A 25,825-nucleotide genomic window follows, 5' to 3' on the forward strand; every position below is an offset into this window, starting at 1 on the left:
ATGGCGGCGGCGACGGAGGAAGAAGGCGGCGCTGCTGAGGGGGGCGGCGGCGGCGGGGGCGGCGGGGGCGTCGCGGGGCTGTGGGTCCCGGTGGCGCTGCTGGCGGTGGCGGTGGCGGTGGGGGCCTACCGGCTGTGGGGGCGCCCGGCCGGGGCGGGGGCCGGGATGTCCTCCTCCTCCTCGTCGTCGTCGTCGTCGTCGTCGTCGTCGTCCCCGTCCGCCTCCGACGACGCCGCCGCCGCCGCCGCCCTGCCCCGCATGAAGCGGCGCGACTTCACGCTGGACCAGCTGCGGCAGTTCGACGGGCGCGGGGGGCCGCGCCTCCTGCTGGCCGTCCACGGAAAGGTCTTCGACGTCTCCAAGGGCAACAAGTTCTACGGGCCCGGTGAGGAGGCCGGCGGCGGGTCACCATCAGTCAATCGATCGATCGATCAGTCGTATTTAGTGAGCGCTTACCAAGACTAAGCGCTTGGGAGGCACAAGTCGGCAACAGCCCGACCCGACAGCGGGCTCGCACTCTCGCATTATTAAGGGCAAAGCACTGTTCAGTCGCACTTATTGAGCGCTTACCGTGTGCGGAGCACTGGGCTAAGCGCTCGGGACAACAGGCTTGTAGATTGTGAGCCCGCCGCGGGCAGGGATGGCCTCTCTTTGTTGCTGAATTGGCCTTCCCGAGCACTTAGTCCAGTGCTCCGCACACAGTAAGCGCTCAATCAATACGACAGAACGAACGGAGAGACGGTCCCGACCCAACCGCGGGCTCGCGGTCTCGCATTTGATAAGCGTTTATTAGGTGCAAAGCACTGTTTGGTCATTCAGTTGTATTTATTGAGCGCTTACTGTGTGCTGACGGTGAGCCCGCTGTGGGCAGGGATGGCCTCTCTTTGTTGCTGAATTGGCCTTCCCGAGCGCTTACTACAGTGCTCCGCACCCAGTAAGCGCTCAATAAATACGACAGAACGAACGGAGAGACGGTCCCGACCCAACAGCGGGCTCGCAGTCTCGCATTTGATAAGCGCTTACTAGGTGCAAAGCACTGCTTGTTCATTCAGTCGTATTTATTGAGCGCTTACTGTGTGCTGACGGTGAGCCCGCAGTGGGCAGGGATGGCCTCTCTTTGTTGCTGAATTGGCCTTCCACTGTTCGTTCATTTAGTCGTATTTATTGAGCGCTTACTGTGTGTGGAGCACTGGACTAAGCGCTTGGGAGGCACAATTTGGCCACAGGCTTGTAGACTGTGAGCCCGCTGTGGGCAGGAATGGCCTCTCTTTGTTGCTGAATTGGCCTTCCCGAGCGCTTAGTCCAGTGCTCCGCACCCAGTAAGCGCTCAATAAATACGACAGAACGAACGGAGAGACGGTCCCGACCCAACCGCGGGCTCGCAGTCTCGCATTTGATAAGCGTTTATTAGGTGCAAAACACTGTTTGTTCATTCAGTCGTATTTATTGAGCGCTTACTGTGTGCTGACGGTGAGCCCACTGCGGGCAGGGATGGCCTCTCTTTGTTGCTGAATTGGCCTTCCACTGTTCGTTCATTCAGTCGTATTTATTGAGCGCTTACTGTGTGTGGAGCACTGGACTAAGCGCTTGGGAGGCACAATTTGGCCACAGGCTTGTAGACTGTGAGCCCGCTGTGGGCAGGAATGGCCTCTCTTTGTTGCTGAATTGGCCTTCCCGAGCACTTAGTCCAGTGCTCCGCACACAGTAAGCGCTCAATCAATACGACAGAACGAACGGAGAGACGGTCCCGACCCAACCGCGGGCTCGCAGTCTCGCATTTGATAAGCGTTTATTAGGTGCAAAACACTGTTTGTTCATTCAGTCGTATTTATTGAGCGCTTACTGTGTGCTGACGGTGAGCCCACTGCGGGCAGGGATGGCCTCTCTTTGTTGCTGAATTGGCCTTCCACTGTTCGTTCATTCAGTCGTATTTATTGAGCGCTTACTGTGTGAGGAGCACTGTATTAAGCGCTTGGGAGGCACAAGTTGGCCACAGGCTGGTAGACTGTGAGCCCGCTGTGGGCAGGGATGGCCTCTCTTTGTTGCTGAATTGGCCTTCCCGAGCGCTTAGTACAGTGCTCCGCACCCAGTAAGCGCTCAATAAATACGACAGAACGAACGGAGAGACGGTCCCGACCCAACAGCGGGCTCGCAGTCTCGCATTTGTTAAGCGCTTACTAGGTGCAAAGCACTGCTTGTTCATTCAGTCGTATTTATTGAGCGCTTACTGTGTGCTGACGGTGAGCCCACTGTGGGCAGGGATGGCCTCTCTTTGTTGCTGAATTGGCCTTCCACTGTTCGTTCATTCAGTCGTATTTATTGAGCGCTTACTGTGTGAGGAGCACTGTATTAAGCGCTTGGGAGGCACAAGTTGGCCACAGGCTGGTAGACTGTGAGCCCGCTGTGGGCAGGGATGGCCTCTCTTTGTTGCTGAATTGGCCTTCCCGAGCGCTTAGTCCAGTGCTCCGCACCCAGTAAGAGCCCAGTAAATACGATAGAACGAACAGAGAGACGGTCCCGACCCAACCGCGGGCTCGCAGTCTCGCATTTGATAAGCGTTTATTAGGTGCAAAACACTGTTTGTTCATTCAGTCGTATTTATTGAGCGCTTACTGTGTGCTGACGGTGAGCCCGCTGTGGGCAGGGATGGCCTCTCTTTGTTGCTGAATTGGCCTTCCACTGTTCGTTCATTCAGTCGTATTTATTGAGCGCTTACTGTGTGTGGAGCACTGGACTAAGCGCTTGGGAGGCACAAGTGGGCAACAGGCTTGTAGACTGTGAGCCCGCTGCGGGCAGGGATGGCCTCTCTTTGTTGCTGAATTGGCCTTCCCGAGCGCTTAGTCCAGTGCTCCGCACCCAGTAAGCGCCCAGTAAATACGACAGAACGAACAGAGAGACGGTCCCGACCCAACAGCGGGCTCGCAGCCTCGTATTTGATAAGCGCTTACTAGGTGCAAAGCACTGTTTGTTCATTCAGTCGTATTTATTGAGCGCTTACTGTGTGCTGACGGTGAGCCCGCTGCGGGCAGGGATGGCCTCTCTTTGTTGCTGAATTGGCCTTCCACTGTTCGTTCATTCAGTCGTATTTATTGAGCGCTTACTGTGTGAGGAGCACTGTATTAAGCGCTTGGGAGGCACAAGTTGGCCACAGGCTGGTAGACTGTGAGCCCGCTGTGGGCAGGGATGGCCTCTCTTTGTTGCTGAATTGGCCTTCCCGAGCGCCTAGTACAGTGCTCCGCACCCAGTAAGCTCTCAATCAATACGACAGAACGAACAGAGAGACGGTCCCGACCCAACAGCGGGCTCGCAGCCTCGCATTTGTTAAGCGCTTACTAGGTGCAAAGCACTGTTCGTTAATTCAGTCGTATTTATTGAGCGCTTACTGTGTGCGGAGCACTGGACTAAGCGCTTGGGAGGCACAAGTTGGCAACATAGACAGTCCCTACCCAACCGTGGGCTTACAGTCTCTCATTATTAGGTGCAAAGCACTGTTCAGTCACTCAGTCGTACTTATTGAGTGCTTACTGTGTGTGGAGCACTGTACTAAGCGCTTGGGAAGCACAGGTTGGCAACATAGAGAGACGGTCCCGACCCAACAGTGGGCTCATAGCCTCGCATTTGTTAAGCGCTTACTAGATGCAAAGCACTGTTCATTCATTCAGTCGTATTTATTGAGCTCTTACTATGTACGGAGCACTATACTAAGCGCTTGGGAAGCACAAGTTGGCAACATAGAAGGTCCCTACCCAACGGTGGGTTTGTTCTAAGCGCCTTTTGGCACAGGAGGGAACGGAGGCCCACAGAATAACGATAATAATACGTTGGTTTTTTGGTTAAGCGCCGATTAAGCACGTCCCTTCACTGCTCTGGGCCTCAGTTCCCTCATCTGTCAAATGGGGATGAAGACGGTGAGCCCCCCGTGGGGCAACCTGATCACCCTGGAACCTCCCCAGCGCTTACAACAGTGCTTGGCACGTAGTAAGCACGTAATAAATGCCATTATTATTGTTATTAGGTGCCCAGCGGTGAGGTTGATGCAGGGTCATCTCGGGGGGTCCCGCGTGGCCCCCACAGTCTCCAGCCTCATTTGACAGAGGAGGGAACGGAGGCCCACAGAATAACGATAATAATACATTGGTTTTGGTTCAGCGTCGATTAAGCATGTCACTTAACTCTTCAGGGCCTCAGTTCCCTCATCTGTAAAATGGGGATTAAGAGTGTGAGCCCCCCCGTGGGGCAACCTGGTCACCTTGGAACCTCCCCAGCGCTTACAACAGTGCTTGGCACATAGTAAGCGCTCAATAAACGCCATTATTATTGTTATTAGGTGCCCAGCGGTGGGCTAAGCGCTGAGGTTGATACAGGGTCATCGTGGGGGCCCGCGTGGCCTTCACAGTTTCCAGCCCCGTCTGACAGAGGAGGGAACGAAGGCCCCCAGAATGACGATAATAATATGTTGGTTTTGGTTAAGCGCCGATTAAGCACTAATATGTTGGTTTTGGTTAAGCGCCGATTGAGCACGTCACTTAACTCCTCTGGACCTCAGCTCCCTCATCTGTCAAATGGGGCTGAAGACTGTGAGCCCCCCGTGGGGCAACCTGATCACCTTGTAATCTCCCCAGCGCTTCCAACAGTGCTTGGCACATAGTAAGCGCTTAATAAATGCCATCATTAGTATTATTATTAGGCGTGCAGCGCCGGGCTGAGCGCTGAGGTTGACACAGGGTCGTCTGGGGGGCCTGCGTGGCCCTCACAGCCTCCAGCCCCATTTGACAGAGGAGGGAACGGAGGCCCAGAGAACAACGATAATAATATGTTGGTTTGGGTTAAGCGCCGATTCAGCACGTCACTTAACTCCTCTGGGCCTCAGTTCCCTCATCTGTAAAATGGGGATGAAGACCGTGAGTCCCCCGTGGGGCGACCTGATTACCTTGGAACCTCCCCAGCGCTTACAACAGTGCTTGGCACATAGTAAGCGCTTAATAAATGCCGTCGTTGTTATTATTATTAGGTGCCCCGAGCTGGGCTAAGCGCTGAGGTTGATACGGGGTCGTCGGGGGGCCCGCTTGGCCCTCACGGCCTTCATCCCCATTTGATAGATGAGGGAACTGAGGCCCAGAGAAGAAGAATAATAATGTTGGTATTTCGTAAGTGCCGACAAGGTGCCCAGCGCTGGTCTACATGCAGGGTCATCGGGGGGCTCGAGGTCACAGTCTCCAGCCCCATTTGACAGATGAGGGAACGGCGGCCCAGAGAGTAACGATAATAATATGTTGGTTTTTGGTAAGCGCCGATTAGGTGTCCAGCGCTGGGCTAAACGCCGAGGTTGATACCGGGTCATTAGGGTGTCCCACGTGGTCCTCGCAGTCTTCATCCCCATTTGATAGATGAGGGAACTGAGGCCCAGAGAAGAAGAATAATAATGTTGGTATTTCGTAAGTGCCGACAAGGTGCCCAGCACTGGTCGAAGCGCTGAGGTTGATACAGGGTCGTCGGGGGGGCCCGCGTGGCCCTCATAGTCTCCAGCCCATTTGGCAGATGAGAGAACGGAGGCCCGGAGAATAACGATAACAATATGTTGGTTTTTGTTCAGTGCCGATTAGGCGCCCAGCGCTGGGCTAAGCGCTGAGGTTGATACAGGGTCGTCACGGGGGCTCTCGTGGCCCTCACAGTCTCCAGCCCCATTTGACAGAGGAGGGAACCGAGGCCCAGAGAATAATAATTATAATGTTGGTATTTGGTAAGCGCCGACTGCGTGCCCAGCACTGGTCTAAGTGCTGAGGTTGATACAGGGCCATTGGGGTGTCTCGCGTGGCGTTCACAGTCTCCAGCCCCATTTGACAAATGAGGGAACTGAGGCCCAGAGAAGAATAATGATAATATGTTGGTTTTTGTTTAGTGCTTATTAGGTGCCCAGCACTGGTCTAAGCGCTGAGGTTGATACAGGGTCATCGGGGTGGCGGGGGGGCCTGCAGGGCGCTCACAGTCACCAGCCCCATTTGACAGAGGAGGGAACTGAGGCCCAGAGAAGTGAAGTGGCCTGCCCTAGGTCACACAGCCGACAAGTGACGGAGCCGGGATTGGAACTCATGACCTCCGACTCCCGAGCTCGGGCTGTTTCCACTGAGCCGCACTGCTTCTCCTTAACAAATGATGGCATTTGTTAAGCGCTGACTAGGTGCCCAGCACTGTTCTAAGCGCTGTGGTAGATACAGGGTCATCACGGTGTTTCACGTGGTGCTCACAGTCTTCATCCCCATTTGACAGATGGGGGAACTGAGGCCCAGAGAATCATAATAACAGGGTTGGTACCTGCGAAGCCCTTATTGTGTTCTAAGCACTGGTGGAAATACAAGGTCATCAGAGCCACGTGGGGCTCACAGTGTTGATCTCCCATTTGACAGATGAGGCAACTGAGGCCCAGAGAAGCGAAGTGACTTGTCCAAAATCCCACAGCTGGCAAGTGGCGGAGGCGGGATTAGAACCCACGCCTTCTGACTCCCAAGGCCGGGCTCTTGCCACTAAGCCACGCAACTTCTCTGTTCGGAGCCCCAGACGGAGTATTTACCGTGTTTCCACCCCAGCGCTTAGAACAGCGCTTGGCACATAGTAAGCGCTTTACAAATACCATCATTATTATTATGGGCGGAGCGCTTGGGAGAGCACCGGACGGCAGAGACGTTTCTGGACCGCAATCCGCCAGTTGTATTTATTGAGCGCCTATCAGGTGCGGAGCACTGGACCGAGCGCTTGGGAGGGCACCAGGCAACAGAGGGGGTGGGGTGGATATATTCCCTGCCCACAATCCCCCCTATTGGTATTTACTGAGCGCCTGCCGTGTGCGGAGCTCTGGACCAAATGCTTGGGAGACCACAAGACTACAGAGGTGGTGGACGCTTTCCTAGCTTTCGATCCACCAACCGTATTTACTGAGCGCTTACCGAGTGCAGAACGCCGGACTAAGTTTTGGGGAGAGGACAATCCAAAAAGCCCTCTGGACACGTTCCCTGCCCACAGTCGATCCATCGATTGTATTTATTGTATTTACTGAGCACTTATCGTGTGCACTTATCTTTTAGACTGTGAGCCCACTGTTGGGTAGGGACTGTCTCTATATGTTGCCAATTTGTACTTCCCAAGCACTTAGTACAGTGCTCTGCACATAGTAAGCGCTCAATAAATACGATTGATGATGATGATGCAGGGCACTGGGTGGAGCATTTGGGACAGCAGTGGACATAGATGGTGGACGCGTCCCCTGCCCACCATCCAACATTTGGATGTATTGAGCGCTTACCGTGTGCGGAGCACCGGATTGAGCGCTTGGGAGAGGACAGTACCACGGTCTACAATCAGTTGTATTGATCGAGCACTGTCCTGGACTCTTGGGAGAGTCCAGTACAACAAGTTGGTAGACACGTCCGCTGCCCTCTCAATCCGTCAGTGGTATTTATTGAGCACTTACTCTGTGCAGAGCACCATACTATCATCATCAATCGTGTTTATCGAGCGCTTACTGTGTGCAGAGCACCGTACTAAGCGCTTGGGAAGTACAACTTGGCAACGTATAGAGACAGTCCCTACCCAACAGTGGGCTCACAGTCTGAAAGGGGGACTGCTACACGCTTAGGAAAGGGCAGTACGGCAGAGTTGATAGGCACATTTCCTGTGTGCGCAGCACTGTACTGAGCGCTTGGGAGAAGACTGTATAACAGAATAGGTAGACACATCCCCTGCCTGCAACAAGCTTGCAGTTTGGAGCGGGAGATGGACGGTAATCCAGAGAAACGAATAATGGATATGGACAGAGGTGCCCTGGGGCTGAGGGCGGGGTAGATGAAGGAGGCAAATCAAATACAAGGTTTTTACCTGGTAATTCTCTGCCCCCTTATTAGAGCACTGTTATACTGTTCTCACAGTGCTCTGCACAAAGTGCTCAATAAATCCCATTGATTAATTGGCTGACGGCCACTGCCCTGCTGCTCTTCAGCCTCACCCCTACAACGGGGGCCCAAGTTGGGCCCATGCTAGGCGCCAAGCACCGTGCCAGGCAGCAGGGCAAGATGAACTGACTTCTGGCCCTCGGGCGAGGCCGGGGCAGCAGGCGGTCCGTGGGCCGGGAAGGTGGCCCGGCTCTCACAGAAAGACCCATCGATGCCAGGCGCCGGTGGCGAGGCGCCCGGTTTTGCAGGATAACCGGCCCGTCGTGCCCAGTTCTGCGGGATAACCAGGTGGTCGTGCCCGGTTTTGCCGGGTAACTGTCGAGCCCAGTTTTACACGGTAACTGTGTCGTCGTGCTCGGTTTTGCAAGATAACTTTGTCGTCGTGCCCAGTTTTGCAGGATTGCTCTGTCGTCGTGCCCAGTTTTAAATAACTGCGTCCTCGTGCCCAGTTTCACGGGATAGCCGTGTCGCTCTGCCCAGTTTCCAGGATAACCAGGGGCCCCGGTATTTGTTAAGCGCTTAGTTTGCGCCAGGCACTGTGCTCGACACTGGGGTGGATACAAGCTAATCAGGCTGGACACAGTCCCTGTCCCACATGGGGCTCACGTTAATAATAATAATAATAAATAGTTGTGGTATTTAAGAGCTTACTGAGTGTTAGGGTAGATGCGAGCGAATTGAGTTGGACATGGTCCATCTCCCTGTTGGGGCTCGCAGTTGAGCTGGACACAGTCCATCTCCCTGATGGGGCTCGCAGTCTGCATCCCCATTTGACGGATGAGGGAACCGAGGCCCAGAGAAGGGAAGTGACTCCGCCCAAGGTCCCTCAGCAGACAGGCGGCAGAGTCAGGATTGGAACCCAGGCCCTTTCGAATCCCAGTCCCGGGCTCTACCCGCTAGGCCACACTGCTCCTCTTTAGTGCCCGGAAGGTGCTGAGCACTGGGGTAAGTGGAAAACAAGCCCATTTGGTTCAGGGACTGAGGAGGTCCATCAGCCAGTCAGTGGTACCTATGGAGCATTTACCATGTGCAGAACACAGTACTAAGCGCTTGGGCAGGGACGGTGCACGCTACCCACCCACAAGGAGCTTACAGTCTACAGGGCGAGACTTGCTGAAATAAAGGAGACACGCAGCGTGGGCTAATGGATAGAGCTCAGCCCGGGGAGTCAGAGGGCCTGGGTTTTAATCCTGGCTCTGCCCATGGCTTGCTGTGGGATTTTGGGCAAGTCACTTCACTTCTCTGGGCCTCAGTTTCCTCTGGTAAAATGGGGATTTTAAAGTGTGGTCGGGGCGAGCATCAGAGTGCTTCAGGGGAGCGAGGTCAGAGGAGTAGTCGACGGAGGGGTGTGTGGGGAGGGGGCAGGGGTCTCATCCCCGTCTTACAGGTGTGGAAAGTGAGGCCCGGAGAGTCAGTCACTCGTATTTATTGAGCGCTTTCTGTGTGCAGAGCGCTTGGGAGAGGACAGTAGCCTTGCCCTCGACGAGCTGACGTTGTAGAGGGGCGAAGCGGCTTCCCCCAGGTCCCGCAGCCTACCAGGGGCTGAGGCAGGATTAGAACCCGGATCCTTCTGACTGTCAGGCCCGGGCTCTAGCCGCCCGTTCACGCCGATGTCTGGCTCCCCGTGTTTCGAGCAATCCGTGAAGCGCTGGTCTCCTGACTCGGTGTCCCGTTGTGTCTTTCCCCCCTCCAAGCCGGGGGAGACGGGGAGACGGGAACCCCGAGATTCCACGGGGGTCACATTTTCCACCTCCAGGTCTCCCGCCGTCGACCTCTAGTTACACCACAACTGTTCGGTCGTACCAGTTAATAGACACAGTCCACTGAGCACTAGGTTTTTTTTCTCTTTTTACAGGCTCCGTTAAGCTCTATGTACCAGTCACTGCACTAAGCACTCGGGTAGATCCAAGCTAATCAGGTCGGACGCAGTCCCTGTCCCTTGTGGGGCTCGTGATCTGAGTGTCCATTTTGCAGGTCAGGGAACCGAGGCCCAGAGAAGGGAAGTGATTGTCCTAAGGTTCCACAGCAGACCCAAGTCCTTCTTATTCCCAGCCCCGGGCTCTAGCCACTGGGCCGCTCTGCACAGAGTCAGTGCTCAACAAATACCTTTTTTTTTTTTAAAAAAAAAGACACTGTTCCATCCATCAGTGATATTTATCGAGTGCTTATTGTATGCAGAACAGTCTACATCATCATCATCATCAATCGTATTTATTGAGCGCTTACTGTGTGCAGAGCACTGTACTAAGCGCTTGGGAAGTACAAATTGGCAACATATAGAGACAGTCCCTACCCAACAGTGGGCTCACAGTCTACACTGTACAGTACTGTCCTTTAAAGCCCTCGGTCGGCTCAGCCCTCCCTATCTTCCCTCGCTACTCTCCTGCTCCAGCTCGGCTTGCAAACTTTGCTCCTCCAACACCAACCTCCTCCCTGTACCTCGAGCTATCTATCTCATCACCGTCCTCTGGCCCGCGTCCCGCCTGTGGGCTGGAACGCCCTCCCTCCTCCTATCTGATGGGCAGGCCATCACCCTCCCTCCCTTCCAAGCCTTATTGAAGGCCCATCTCTTCCAAGAGGCCTTCCCTGACCAAGCCCTCCTTTCCTCTTCTCCCACTCCCTTCTGCGTCCTCTCATGTCCAGATCTGTCATTTATTCATTTATATCCTTGTCTGTGTCTCCCTCTATACTATAAGTTCGTTGTGGGCAGGGAATGTGTCTGTTACCTTCGTCTTTTGTTCTCTCCCAAGCACATAGTCACTTCTCCTCTCCCACCTCGAGGACTGTATCAGCCTCCTGGCTGACCTCCCTGCCTCCTGTCGCTCCCCACTCCGGTTCAGACTTCACTCTGCTGCCTGGATCGTTTTTAATAATAATAATAATAATAATAATAATAATTAATAATGGCATTCGCTCTCTTCCTCCCTTCAAGGCCCTACTGAGAGCTCACCTCCTCCAGGAGGACTTCCCAGACTGAGCCCCCTCCTTCCTCGCCCCCCTCTCCATCCCCCCCGTTGTACCTCCTTCCCTTCCCCACAGCAGCTGTATATATGTATATATATTTGTACATATTACTCTATGTATTTATTTATTTTACTTGTACATATCTATCCTATTTATTTTATTTTGTTAGTATGTTTGGTTTTGTTCTCTGTCTCCCCCTTTTAGACTGTGAGCCCACTGTTGGGTAGGGACTGTCTCTATATGTTGCCAACTTGTTCTTCCCAAGCGCTTAGTACAGTGCTCTGCACACAGTAAGCGCTCAATAAATACGATTGATTGATAATACAGTGCTCTGCACACTGTAAGTGCCCAATAAACATGAATGATTACCTGACGGCGGGGGGACAAACATTAGCGTGGACTGGTGGATAGAGCCCGGGCTGGGAGTCCGAAGGACCTGGGTTTTAGTCTCGGCTCCACCGCTTGTCTGCTGAGTGGCCTTGGGCCACTCACTTCCCTTCTCTGGGCCTCAGTTCCCTCATCTGTCAAATGGGGATGAAGACCGTGAGCTGGACAGGGAAGGCATCCGACCCGATTAGCTTTGATCTACTCCGGCGCTGCTTGAAACATAGTAAACGCTTAACAGGCACCATTATTGTTCTCATTATGAATAGGAATAGATAAGTGGCTTGTAATAAGGTAATTTAAAGATCCGGACCCAAGTGCTGTGGGGTTGAGGCGAATATCAAACGTCCCTCCTTGCCCCTTCCCCCACTAGGAACTCCTCCCCAAGTCTCCTCTCCCCGTCCCCACCCCCAAATGAAGCTGCCTTGAGGGATATAATCAAGAGCCTTAATGAGGCGCAGATGGCAGGTGCCCAGGTGTCAGCGGGGCCTTTTGGAGGTCCCGCAGGGTGGGAGGGGGTCCCCTCGGACCCCTGGCCTCGGGTGTGAGAGGGGGAAGGGGCCGGGGGGGATGGAAGCGGTGGAGCAGAAGGGATGGACGCTCCGACTTCCCTCCAGGCCCGGGCTTTCGACGTCCCCGTGGGTTACGGGCCAAAGCGAGAGGCAGGGAGGGGCACGGTGGGCAGCGGGCTGGAGCTTGCCTGGCCCAAGAGGGGAGACGCCCCCCGCCCCCAAACCCGGGGGGGACTGAAGAATAAGCACCGTGGTATGTGTTAAGCGCTCACTACTTGTCCAACGTGGTTGTAAGTGCCGGGGTGAAGCTAAGTACCCATTCCACCTGGAGCTCATAGGCAAGTCTGGAGGGAGGGCAGGGATTGGATGCCCGTTGTACAGGTGAGGAAGCCGAGGTCCAGAGGAGGGGAGTGACTTGCCCAAGGTCCCTCGGCAGGAGGAGGGGGGTACTCGGGTCCTTCTGATGGTTGGCACTAGGTCCCGTTCCCGCCTGGTGGAAACTCCGGCTGGTCCCGCGGTGTCGGCACGTCTCGTGGCCGCCCCAGCCCGGATCCCCACCCCCTCCGGTCCGTCTGTCCATCCTCCCTGAGGTCCCGGCCCCTTCCCCTCAAACCCGCACGGGCGTCGGGGTGTCCCCCCCCGTGGGGAGCGGCCTGTTCTGCTCCCGCTGGTCGTCGTGGACCCCGGTCAGAGGCCGCGGGGACCGCCGGGCCCGGTGGGGGGTGGGGGCCCCTGCCCGTTTTGGGGGCGATGGTGCTTCCGTGCAGGTGGGGAAAGGGGCAGCTGACCTCTCGCTCCTGCTACGGCCCCTCCAGGCCCCTCCCGAGCGGCCCCGGCAGTTGCTTAATAATAATCAATAATGGCCGTATGGGTTAGCGAGGTGTAGTGGAAAGAGCCCAGGCTTGGGAGTCAAAGGTCGTGGGTACTAATCTGCCGCTGATCAGCTGTATGACTTTGGAGAAGTCACTTCTCTGGGCCTCAGTTTCCTCATCTGTAAAATGGGGGTGAAGACTGTGAGCCCCACTTGGGACAACCCCATCACCTCATATCCCCACCCCAATGCTTTGAACAGTGCTTGGCACACAGTAAGCGCTCAACAAATGCCATCATTGTGTGGCAGGCACGGTCCTAAGCGTTAGGGTGGATACAAGCTAATCGGGTTGGATGCAGCCCGGCACCGGTTGTCTGGTAAGCCGGAGTTTGGGGTGGGGCAGAGGGGTGGGTTTGGTTCCTTTGTTCTCCTGTGGCCTTTGCTGGGGGGGTGGGGGTCTGTCAGGGGAGACTTCCACTGCTCCACCGATTGACAGACAAAAATGATGGACGAGGGGGCGGGCCGTGCAATAGATGTGTGTGTGTGTCTGTCTGTCCATCTGGCTGCGAAGCAGGAGGCCGCTGATGGAAATGTCCCCATCCGTGCCCCCCGCCCTCTAGAAGCACAGAAGAACAGAAGTGGTGTGGGACTTGGGGTGAGGACGGATAAAGGGAGACGCAGAAGGGAGTGGGAGAAGAGGAAAGGGGGGCTTAGTCAGGGAAGGCCTCTTGGAGGCGGTGGGCCTTCGAAGGCGGGGAGAGAAATTGTCGACCAGGAGGAGGGACGGTGTTACAGGCCAAAGGCGGGACTCGGACGGGAGGTCGGCGGCGGGATAGACGAGATGGAGGGACAGCGAGAAAGTTGACCCCGGAGGAGCAGAGTGTGCTCAGCACAGTAGGCACTGTACTGAGCACTGGGGTAGATCCGAGCCGCTCAGGTTGGACCCGAGCCCTGTCCCCTCGGGGCTCGCGGCCCAATCCCGGAGATGTCAGGTGACTTGGACGAGGTCCCCGGGCAGGCTTCGGGCCGACCCGCATCCTCGCCTTGGGTCCGCGGTCCCCTCGGGGCCCATGGCCCGGATGTCTCGACCTCCGCTCTCTGCTGATTCTGCCCTACTGTGTGCTCCCAAGCGCTCTGCACAGAGCGAGCGCCCAGTAAACAGCACTGATGGATCGATCGAGTACAGTGCTCTGCACAAAGTAAGCGCTCAGTAAATACGATTGATTGATTGATTGCCTCGGTTCGGGGCTGTGGTTGGGGCGCCGGCCCATCCAGATCAGTCCACCAGTGACATTTGTTGAGCGCTTACTGCATCCTAGACTTACTCTAGACCGTACTCTCCTCACGGGCGGGGAACGTGTCTGCTGACTCTGTTGTATTGGACTCTCCCAAGCGCTCAGTGCAGTGCCCTGCGCACTGTAACTGGTCAGTAAATACCACTGATTGATTAATTATAGACTCTTAGCTCACGGTAGGCAGGGAATGTGTCCACTCATTGTGCTGGATTACGCTCTCCCAAGCGCAAAGCACCGTGCCCTGCACAGAATAACTGCTCAGTAAAGACCGTTTTGTAAAGATTGTGGACTTGCCTCTCGTGGTGGGCGGGGAACGGGTCCGCCGCCTGTTGGATGGCGCTCTCCCGAGCGCTTAGTACAGTGCTCTGCCCATAGTAAGCGCTTGATAAATAACATTGATGGATTGGTTGGCGGAGGGGGTGACTGAGGCCAGGGGCAGGAGGTGAGAGCAGAGCCCAGGCAGGGCCGGGCAGCCGATGGGTGGTACTTACGCACCCAGGGAGCAGGGGGTCCGGCCGATCGTGCCTGGCACGGGGCGTTGGGCCGCTGACCGGGGAGGGTCCGTCAGACTTAACACGGGTGGTGTTTAATGAGCGGGTTCGGGGCGGCGCGAGGGTCTGGATGACCCCCTTCTGACCTTGTCCGTGTCCCCCCCCCGGCAGCGGGCCCCTACGGCATCTTCGCCGGGCGCGACGCATCGCGGGGCCTGGCGACGTTCTGCCTGGACAAGGAGGCCCTCAGGGACGAGTACGACGACTTGTCCGACCTCAATCCCGTGCAGATGGAGAGCGTCCGCGAGTGGGAGATGCAGTTCAAAGGTACCCACCCCCCACCCTCCGCTCCCCCGGACCCCCCCCCAGACCCCTGCCCCTCTGACTCCGGGGTGCGGGGGAGAGGTGTAAGAGACACCCCCCACCACCCCGGCCCAGGGCACCTTGTGAGCAGCCCGTCCCCTCCTTCTACATTGACACTTTTGGAGACGGGAAGCTCATCGTGGGCAGGGGGACGCATCTGTCATATAGTTATATTGTCCTCTCCCAAGCGCTTAGTACAGTGCTCTGCCCAGAGGAAGCACTCACTAAATATAACGTGCTGCTCCTACCTTTCCTCCCACGCCTGCTCCCTCGTTGGATCGACTCAGTGGGATTGACTGAGTCCCTGCTGCGTGCAAAGCACTGTTCTAAGCACTTGGAAGATGAGAAGAATTAGTAGCATGCGAAGCAGTGTGGCCTAATGGATAGAGCCCGGACCTGGGAAACCTGAGTTCTCATCCGGGCTCCACCGCTTGTCTGCTGGGCGACCCTGGGCGAGTCACTTCACCTCTCTGGGCCTCAGTTCCCTCAGTCATCAAATGTGGGACAGGGACTGTGTCCAACCTGATTAGGTTGGATCTACCCCGGCGCTTAGTACGGCGCCTGGCACAAAGTAAGTGCCTTAACTTATTAAAAATAAAAATAATAAGTTAATAATAATAAAAATATTAACAAATACAGTGGGGAAAAAAAATAGTAGACATAGTCCCCGCCCTCAAGGAGTTTACGGTCCGCTGTGTGCCGAGCACTGGACCGAGCGCTCGGGAGAGGACAGTAGTGTTAGCAGACCCGATCCCTGACCTCAAGGAAGAGACGGCCTACGCTGCGCAGAGCACTGGACTGAACACTTGGGAAAGGACAACAGCGTTAAGCACAGTCCCCACCCTCAAGGAAGAGCCGGCCTGCCACTTGCAGAGCCCCGGACTGAACCTGAACTGTACTTTCCAAGTGCTCAGTACAGTGCTCTGCACACCGTAAGTGCTCAATAATTAGGAACAGTTGAGGTCTTGGGAGAGGACAGTTGCATTAAGCCGACAAAGTCCCCGGCCTCGAGCTACATTCAGCAGCATGGCTCGGTAGAAAGAGCCCGGGCTTTGGAGTCAGAGGTCATGGGTTCAAATCCCGGCTCCGCCAACTGTCAGCTGTGTGACTTGGGGCAAGTCACTTCACTTCTCTGGGCCTCTGTGACCTCATCTATAAAATGGGGATTAAAACCGTGAGCCCCCCGTGGGACAACCTGATCACCTTGTAACCTCCCCAGCGCTCACAACAGTGCTTTGCACATAGTAAGCGCTTAACAAATGCCGTCATCCTTATTATTTTTATTCATTCAGTCGTATTTATTGAATGCTTACCGTGTGCAGAGTGTACTGTACTAAGCGCTTGGAAAGTACGATTCGGCAGCAGCTAGAGAGGGTCCGTACCCAGCAATGGGCTGGCAGTCTAGAAGTGGGGAGACAGACGACAAAGCGAGTAGACAGGCTTCCTGTGTGCAGAGCACTGGACTGAGCGTTGGGGAGAGGCCCCGGGTTAGCAGGCTCATGGTCCCCGGCCCCGAGGAGGAGGCGGAGGAGGGCGGCCTCTCTGACGTCCGGGCGGCCCGTCTGTCCGGCAGAGAAGTACGACTACGTGGGCCGGCTCCTGAAGCCCGGGGAGGAGCCCTCCGAGTACACGGACGAGGAGGACACCAAGGATCACAGCAAACAGGAGTGAACTCTGTCCGCAACCAAAGCCCGGGCCCTCCGGGGTCTCCCCCTCCCCGCGGCAGCCACAAATCGGCGGGGGGATCCCCACCCCCCCAGCGAGAGGCCGGGCCGAGGGGCGACTCCTCGGAGGAACTGGGGGGCCCCGGGGTTCTGACCCTTTTTTCTTTTTCTTCTTTGGTGTAAAAAAAAACAATCCCCCCCCCCCCCCCCACGCCCCCGAAAACGAAACAAACAAAAACACCCCAACGCATTTAAACGAGCCACCGAAGCTAGCGGTGTTACCTTTAGTCTGTGCTGCACCCTCCGATTGTGGGGGGGCATCTTTCCCCCCCGATATTCCAAAGCGGGCCGGCGGAGACACCCCCTCCCCCGGCCGGTGGGCGCGGGCGAAGCCCCCCGAGAGGAGATGTTGCGTTCCCAGAGCCCTCTGCTTCCGGTGTCCCCTCCGCCCCTCCCCAACGTCCAATCGGTATTAATCGTGCCTTATTTCACCTATGTAGACTTGAATTGTTTTAAGGCAAAGGCCCCCCGCTTCCCCGTCCCCCACCCTCCCCTCCCTCCCCCCAAGTCACTACAAGCAGCCCGGGAGTGACGGGAGCGCGTCATCCCCTCGGCAGGCCCGGAGGCCTGCCCGGGCGTGGCGGCCAAGGGAGGGGACTGCCTCAGTGTTACTGCCGTATCTGTCGATACACAAGGACTTCACCCGCCTCGGAACGGCCAAAAGCAATCTCGCCCCACCCCCCCCCCCGCCGCTCCCTTTACGTGAGTTTTCGTGTCGGTTTTTTTTTTTTTGTTGTTGCCGTTGTGTTGTTTTTTTTTTCTAAATAATCAAAAACAAAAAAAGAACCTGTCATCCAAAGCCGCCGCCTCGCTTTGGGGTCTGTGACCCCCTCCTCCCCTCCCCACCCCAACCTTCACATCTCCTGGAATGGAATCGAGCTGGGGTGGGGGGGGGGTGGGGGGGCTTGGAGGGTTGGGGAGGGGGGGCACAGCTGGGTGTCCGCCTGTGCGTGTGTACGTGTGTGTGTGCGTGTGTGCGTGGGCGCGCAAGACTTGGGAGGGATTTGTCTCTGCAGATATTGTAAATAGGAGAACCATTTTAATAAAGCATGGATAACGAACCAAAACGGGGGGCCCGTCGGACTTTTTCCCCGGGCCGGGGCCGCGGGGAGGCGTGGAGAGAGGTCGGGGCCGGATCGGCCGGTGGCATCCGAACTCCCCTCAGGTGGCTCAGGTGGGGACCCCCTCCCCTCCGTTTGCCCCCCTCCCGGTGCCCCCGGAGAAGCTGGCGGTGGCGGGGCCACGCCTGGCGTGGAGGGAGAGCGGCTGGCAGCTGGATTGGGGGGCACTGGTGTCGGGCGGGGCCTCCTCAGGCCTCCGTCTTGAGGAGCGCGACGGCGTCGGGCCCCGGGACAGCCACTGCTCCGCTCTCGGACACCCATTTGGGGTCAGTCTACCCCCACAGGCCACCTCTTCGGGCGGGGGGTCCCAGCCGGTCCGATTTGGGGGGGCAGGGGCTGGAGGCAGGGCCTCAACGGAGAGCCCCAGGGAGAAGTCTTCCAGCCTCCAGATACCTGCACCTGCTAATCAGGGAGCCCCTCCCCGCCCCACCTCCCTATTTTTCCCTCACCACCCATTCATTCATTGTTATATTTATTGAGCACTTATTGCATGCAGAGCACTGCCAAGTGCTTGGGAGGGTACAGTAGCAGCGTGGCGCGGTGGAAAGAGCCCGGGCTTTGGAGTCAGAGGTCGTGGGTTCAAATCCCGGCTCCGCCACTTGTCACCTGGGTGACTTTGGGCAAGTCACTTCACTTCTCTGGGCCTCAGCTACCTCATCTGTAAAACGGGGATGAAGACTGTGAGCCCCCCGTGGGACGACTTGATCGCCTTGTAACCTCCCCAGCGCTTAGAACAGTGCTTTGCACATAGTAAGCGCTTAATAAATGCCAATATTATTATTATTATTATTATTATCTTTGGCCCAGGGCTATGGGCTCTACCCTCCCTCTGCCTTTTTTTTTTTTCTTATGGTATTTGTTAAGCACTTAGTATGTGCCAGGCACTGTTCTAAGCGCTGGGGTAAGATAGAAGCCAGTCAGATCGGACACAGTCCGTGTCCCACGTGGGACTCGCGGTCTCAATCCCCGTCTGACGAATGAAGGAACTGAGGCCCAGGGAAGTGACTTGCCCAAGTCCCACAGAGTTGAGAACCCGGGGGGTCCTCCTGACGCCCAGGCTCTATCCACTAGGCCGCACCGCTTCCCCGGAGCCCCGTCCGCGCTTTTAGGCAGCTCCCTGGAGCCTACATAGCTCACGTGCATCTCGGGTGGGCTGGCAGGGTCCAAAGGACCTGGGTTCTAATCCCGACTCCGCCACTTGTCTGCTGGGTGACCTCGGGCCAGTCACTTCGCTTCTCTGCGCCTCGGTTCCCTCCTCTGCAAAATGGGGAGTGAGACTGGGACCGGGACGGGGTCCAATCTGGGATCCACCCCGGCGCCACAACAGTGCCTGGCACGTAAGAAGCGCTTCACAAATCCCGTTAAAAAAGAAAAAGCACAGAGGAAGAAGGTGTGAAAAGCGGTAGCGCTGAAGCAGTGAAGCAGTGCCCACCCTCCAGGCCTCCCAGAAGCCCCCCGTGGTGACGGCGAAGCAAGTCCCGTTCGGGAGCGACGTGGACGTCTTGGAAGTTGGACTTCATTCTAGTGAGATCTGCTGAGCGTTCTGGTAAGTTTTATGCAGACGGTAATTAAAATGGTGTTTGTTGGGCCCTTAAATAAGTCTAGCACCGTTCTAAGCGTTGGGGTAGATACAAGCCAGGCAGGTTGGACGCAGTCCCTGTCCCACACGGGGCTCACAATCTTCATCCCCAATTTAAAGAAGAGGGGACTGAGTCCGAGTCAAGTGACTTGCCCAAGGTCACACAGCCGTGATGAATGGGTGAGGTGAAAAAGTGGGGTTTCTTTTGCTTTTTAGGGTAGTGGTTAAGTGCTTGCTGTGTGCCGTGCACTGTACTAAGCGCTGGGGAGAGTGCACTAAAGGACCGTGTCCCGTGTCTTTAACTTGTATCAACCCCAGTGCTTATGAAGTCGGTCAGTATTTACGATCGACTGACTGACATGGGGCTCACAGAGGAGGACGGAGAATCCCCGTTTTACAGTTGAGAAAACGGAGACACGGGGACTCCGTCAATCAATGATACTTACAGAGTGCCTACTATGTGGAGAGCACTATACTAAGCGCTTGGGAATGAACAGTTCCACAGAATTAGCGGACGTGTTCCCCTGCCCGTAAATTTAAAGTCTACGGAAGGAGTGAAGTGACTTGCCCAAGGTCACACGGCAGACAATTGGCAGAACCGGGATGAGAATCGAGGTCCTCAGAGTCCCAGGCCTGCCGGGACTCAGGCCGTGCTGTTGGGGGGGTGACCTTGGGGAGGTCACTTTACTTCTCTGTGCCTCAGTTCCCTCATCTGTAGAATGGGGACGAAGACTGTGAGCCCCATGTGGGGCAACCTTACTGACCTTTTATCCCCCCCAGCGCTTAGAACAGTGCTTGGCACATAGCACGTAGCAAATTACCAACGTGATTATTATTAAACCGGTACAGGGACTGTGTCTGACCTGCTGAGCTCGTATCTGCCTCATTCATTGTCGTATTTATTAGGAGAAGCAGCGTGGCTCATTGGAAAGAGCACGGGCTTTGGAGTCAGAGGTCATGGGTTCGAATCCCGGCTCCGCCACATGTCTGCTGTGTGACCTTGGGCAAGTCACTTAACTTCTCTGAGCCTCAGTTCCCTCATCTGGAAAATGGGGATTAAGACTGTGAGCCCCACGTGGGACAACTTGATCACCTTGTATCCCCCCCAGCGCTTAGAACAGTGGTCTGCACATAGTAAGCGCTTAACAAATGCCATCATCATCATCATTATTGGGCGCTTACCTTGTGCAAAGCACTGTGCTCAGTGCCTGGCACATAGGAAGCACTCAAATATCATAAACTACAACAACTGGGTGAAGGCAGCAAGGAGGTAGCCAAGTTGGGCAACTGTCACCCTGTTGCAACACGTTCTACCCCTACGGATGCACAGCTGTGCAAAGTGTGTGTGTGTGTCTGTGTCCTTGTGAATGGCCCGCTTTGGAGGATTCAACAGAGCCCCAGAGCTCAGATTTGGGGAACTCCTGGGTTCTCTGACCACAGCAAGCGCTTTGTAAATACAATTGATTGAAGCAGGGCTCCTAATCCCTGGATGGTTCATTGTACGCTCCACCCTGGCACTCTCCCAGCCAGGGCGGAGGCCGAAGCACGTGTTTTGTGCGGCTAAATCTGTCCCGGAGGCCTGCCGCCTCAATAGTTGCCTCTCGACTTTTTTTTTAATGTGATTTTTATTCAGGATAATAATTTTGACATTTAAGAGCTTGGTGCGTGCCAAGCGCTGTTCTAAGCACTGGGGTAGATCCAAGCAAATGAGTTCGGACGTAGTCTTAATCCCCATTTTGCAGACGAACTAAAAGCGAGGCCCAGGGAAGTGAAGTGACACGGCAGACACGTGGCAGAGCTGGGATTAGAGCCCACTTCCTTCTGATTCCCAGGCCTGGGGTCTCGCCACGAGGCCCTACTTTGCGGACAGGGAACACGTCTGCTAATCCTGTTCTATCGTCCTTTCCCAAGCGCTTAGTCCAGTGCTCTGCACATAGCACGCAGTCGATGCCACTGATGATGATAATTATGGTATTTGTTAAGCGCTTACTATGTGTTACGCACCGCTCTAAGCGATGAGTGGATTGGAAGTAGTGGCGTGATCTCTTATAAACCGTAGGTGAGAGCCGAGGGAGGATAGAAAGGGTAGACTAGAAGCTTGCTGTGGGCTTATTGTAGTCTACCAAGTGCTTTGTCCAGTGCTCTGCACACAGTGCGTGCTCAGTGAATGAATGAATAAATGTGGAAATGTTTCAGTTAGTGGCTTTAGGACATTGGAAAGGCCTGAAGTGTGAAAGAGTGACATTAAACTAATCAATCAATCGTATTTATTGAGCCCTTACTGTGTGCAGAGCACTGGACTAAGCGCTTGGGAAGTACAAGTTGGCAACATATAGAGGCAGTCCCTACCCAACAGCGGGCTCACAGTCTAGAAGGGGGAGACAGAGAACAAAACCAAACATACTAACAAAATAAATAGAATAGACATGTACAAGTAAGATAAATAAATAAATAGAGTAATAAATATGTACAAACATATATACAGGTGCTGTGGGGAAGGGAAGGAGGTAAGATGGGGGGGATGGAGAGGGGGACGAGGGGGAGAGGAAGGAAGGGGCTGAGCACCTACTGTGTGCCAAGCACTGTACTGATCGCTGGGGTAGATACATGGTGATCAGGTTGTCCGACGTGGGGCTCACAGTCTTAATCCCTATTTTCCAGATGAGGTAACTGAGGCACAGAGAAATTAAGTGATTTGCCCAAAGTCACACAGCTGACAAGTGGCGGAGCCGGGATTAGAACCCACGATCACCAAGACTGAAGCTGCCACATCGTGATAATAATAATAATCATTGTGGTATTTGTTAAGTCCTTGCTATGTGCTAAGCACTGTACTAAGCGCTAGAGTAGGTACAGGATCATCAGGTCCCGCACGGGGCTGGCAGGCAAAGTTAGAGGGAGAACAAGGAATGAGTCGCCATTTTTCAGATGAGGGAACTGAGGCCCAGAGAAGTGAAGCGACTACCCCGGGGCCACACAGCAGACGAGTGGCAGGGGGATCATTCAGTGTCTGTTGTGTCTGTCGTGTGCTCAGCGCTGCACTGAAACCTGTGGAAGAATGAGCCTGTGTTGTAATTAGTCGAGTTGTTTGCAGTTCAACATCAGTTCTGAACTTGCCTTCCTCACAGCTGGGTTTTCTCCAACTCTGACTGCGAAAGAGTTTCCCAACATGGGCCGCAGCAGCGGTGGGTGGAAGGGTAGTCAACGCAGCACCACTCGGTCCCCGAGGAGAACCAGAGAAGCGGTGCGGCCTAACGGATAGCGCTCGGGCCTGCGAGTCAGAGGGACTTGGGTTCTAATCCCGGCTCTGGGGCTTGTCTGCTGTGGGACTTCAAGCGAGTCACTTCTCTGGGCCTCGGTTCCCTCATCTGTCAGATGGGAATTAAGACCGCGAGCCCCATGGGGGACAGGGACTGTGTCCCATCTGATTAGCTTGGATCTACCCCAGCGCTTAGTACAGTGCCTGCCACATAGCGCTTAACAAGTATCATAAGAAGGTTTTTTGAGTGGTGTACTCTTCCCCGTCCCAGGAAATGGCCATCTTGGTGTGGCTGTTGGTTGCCGTCCCGCGGCACATCCAGCTTCCGGCCACATCCTGCCTGCTCCTTCCTGACCAGCAACCCGCTCCTGCCTCCCACCCCCATCCTGGTCCCCGCTCTTCCCACAGCTAGACCGCTACCGTGGACTCCCTCCCTCCCGGCCTCATCACAGTCTCCTCCTGGCCTCCTGGCCTCTCCCCCTCCCATCTCTACTCTCGGCCTTGCTCCGGCTCCCCCGGGCGTCCCCTTCCGTCCCGGGTACTCGCCCCGCCACCCCTGCTGGTCTCCCCCGACCCCAAGCCTTCTCCCACCGTGATGCCCCTTTGAGGTTGTGTGGATTGCGTTTCTCCTCTCGGGTGAAGGAAGGAAACGATTTCCCAAAACCCGGAGGCTCAGGAGGGCCAACGACTTGGATACCTCAGTGGAGAAGCTGGTCTATATATAGACCGGCTGAAATAGGAGAGGGGAGAGAAGGGGGTTGGAAGCCAGCTGAAGGTCCGCTGTCTCTTTCTCTCCTCTCCTCCTGCTTTTCCCTTTCCTCCTCTCCTCTTCCCTCACACTCTCCTCACCCCTTCTCCCTCTGTACCACCCTCTTCTTCCTCTTTCTGTCCCCTCTAACTCCCCTTCTCTTTCCTCCTCCACTTTTTCTCTCTCTTCCTTCACCTCCAACCCCTCTGTGGTCCTCATCACCTCTCCCCTCCTCTCCCACTCCCCTTTTCTCCCTCCCCTTCCCTCCTCTTCTCTTTCCCCTTTCCCATCTTCTCCTCTTCCCCTCTTTTCTCTTTTCCCCCTTCCCATCTTCTTTCTCTCTCTCCTTTCTCTCCCCCTCTTTGGTTCTCCCATTCTCCCCCTCCTCCCAGTTCCTTCCCCCCAGTTTTCTCCCACTCTCCCCCCCAGACCAGGTCCCCCTTCCTACACTTCTTCCCTCGCTGATGGCTCCTCTTCCTCGCTCAGGAAGCCGACCTCGGAATCAGCGGTGGAACGAGGTGAGACGCAGGCCGGGACCCTCGGACCCCCGAGTGCGGGTGGCAGGGGACTTCTAATAACAGTAAGAATTGTGCTATTTGTTAAGCTCTTACTACATACCAGTCACTGTACTAAGCATTGGGGTACATCCAAGGTGACTGGGTTGGACACAGTCTTTGTCCCACACGGGGCTCACAGTCTGAATCCCCATTTTCCAGATGAGGAAACTGAGGCCCAGAGAAGTGAAGTGACTTGCCCCAAGTCGCACAGCAGATAAGTGGCGGAGCCGGGATTAGAACCCAGGTCCTTACTCCCAGGCCCGGGGCTCTGTCCATTAGGCCGTGCTGCTCCTCAGTGAATGAGGGTGAGCCCGGAGGGTGAGGTCCGGTGGGCATGGGCTGGCACGGCAGCGGTACCCGAGGAGCCCCCACCCTACCGTGACCTCAAAAATCAGCGTGCCACGACGGGTCGGGGACCTGGGTTCTAATCCGGCTCCTCCGCTTGCCCGCTGTGCATCCTGGGCAACTTCCCTGGTCTGTGCCTCGCTTTCCTCATCTGGAAAATGGGGATTCGATCCCCGTTCTCCCTCCCCTCTAGACGACGAGCCCCACGTGGGACCCGATGATTCTCCTACCTACCCCGGCACTCAGTACGGTCATAAGCGCTTCATAAATACCCCCGAATGATCGTTACTGGGGTTTGGTTCTGTGATGGCCCAGGACCAGGGCTAACAGAGGAAGGAGGATGACATAATGTCCATGCCCAAGGCAGGAGGGAAGGGTGGCCACAGAGCCCACCCTCGGACGCTTCCTGGCTTTAATCGGTCTCATTCAGAGCGGGCACAATAGGCCAGTGAGAACTCTTGCTTTCGTTTCCTGGGGAGGTAAATCCCATTTTCCAAGGCTCTCCTCCCCCGATCCGCTTCGTTGTGGGCCCGGAAAAATCCCTGGGATAGACAGAGAGGGTTCTGGAAACTAATCCTTCGGTGGTATTTACTGAACGCTGGAGGTTCTTGAGGAGTGGGGAAACACGGACTGAATGGTTTTGTAGAAAAATGATCCGGGCAGCAGAGTGAAGTCTGGACCGGAGCGGGGAGAGGCAGGAGGCGAGGAGGCTGATACAGTAATTCAGGCGGCACAGGAGAAGGACTTGGATTAACGTGGTAGAAGTTTGGATGGAGAGGAAAGGGTAGATTTTAATGATGCTGTGAAGCCCTATACTCTTGGGATACACAAGTCTGTCCTGCCTTGGTCAGTTGTTTCCATCTGATGTGTGTGGAGGGGCTGTATTTCAGCAGTAAGTGGGCTCGTGGGCCGATTTAGCTGACAGACCAGATGTTTCAGTCGACCTCTACTCCATCTTTATCTTCCTTGACCTTTCAGCTGCCTTTGACGTGGTTGACCACCCCCTTCTCTCGGAAACGGTATCCAGCCGTGGTTTCACTGACACCGCCCTCACGTGATTCTCCTCCCATCTCTCTGGCGGGCTCCTCGTCGGCCTCCCACCCCATAACCGCGGGGGTCCCTCAAGGCTCAGTTCTTGGTCCCCTTCTCTTCTCCATCTCCACCCACTCCCTCGGAGAACTCATTCCTCCCCCGGCTTCAACTCCCGCCTCTGTGCGGACGATTCCCAAATCTCCGTCTCCAGCCCTGATCTCTCTCCCTTTCTGCAGTCTCACATTTCCTCCTGCCTTCAGGACATCTCTACTTGGATGTCCTTCCATCACCTCAAACTAAACGTGTCTGAACCAGGACCCCTCCCCTTCTCCTCCAAACCCCGTCCTAGAGACTTTCCCGTCAATGTAGACGGCACCTCCATCCTCCCTGCCTCTCAAGCCCGTAACCTTGGCATTATCCTCAAGTCATCTCTCATTCAACCCACGTGTTCAGTCAGTCACCGCATCTCGTCTGTTCGACCTGCCCTTTCCTCCCCATCCAAACTGCTACCTCATTAATCCAAGCACTTATCCTATCCCTCCTTGACTACTACATCAGTTTCTAGACTTTAAGCTCCTTGTGGGCAGGGAATGTGTCTACTTAGTGTTATTTTGTACTCCCCCAAGTACTCTGCACCCTTTAAGTGCTCCTTAAAAACCACTGACAACTGATTCACTGATCAGCTTCCTCACCGACC

At 55.4% G+C, this 25,825-nt stretch overlaps 1 protein-coding gene across 1 annotated transcript; it reads left to right on the forward strand.

Moving 5' to 3' along the window:
* PGRMC2 (progesterone receptor membrane component 2) lies at positions 1-17,371 on the forward strand. Its single transcript, XM_038748431.1, has 3 exons — positions 1-385; positions 14,572-14,727; positions 16,337-17,371. The coding sequence occupies exons 1-3, from the start codon at positions 1-3 to the stop codon at positions 16,432-16,434; spliced, it is 639 nt and encodes a 212-aa protein (XP_038604359.1). The 3' UTR covers positions 16,435-17,371.
* Positions 17,372-25,825: the final 8,454 nt, after the last annotated feature.

Source organism: Tachyglossus aculeatus, chromosome 6, assembly GCF_015852505.1.
Source record: "Tachyglossus aculeatus isolate mTacAcu1 chromosome 6, mTacAcu1.pri, whole genome shotgun sequence".
NCBI lineage: Eukaryota > Metazoa > Chordata > Mammalia > Monotremata > Tachyglossidae > Tachyglossus > Tachyglossus aculeatus.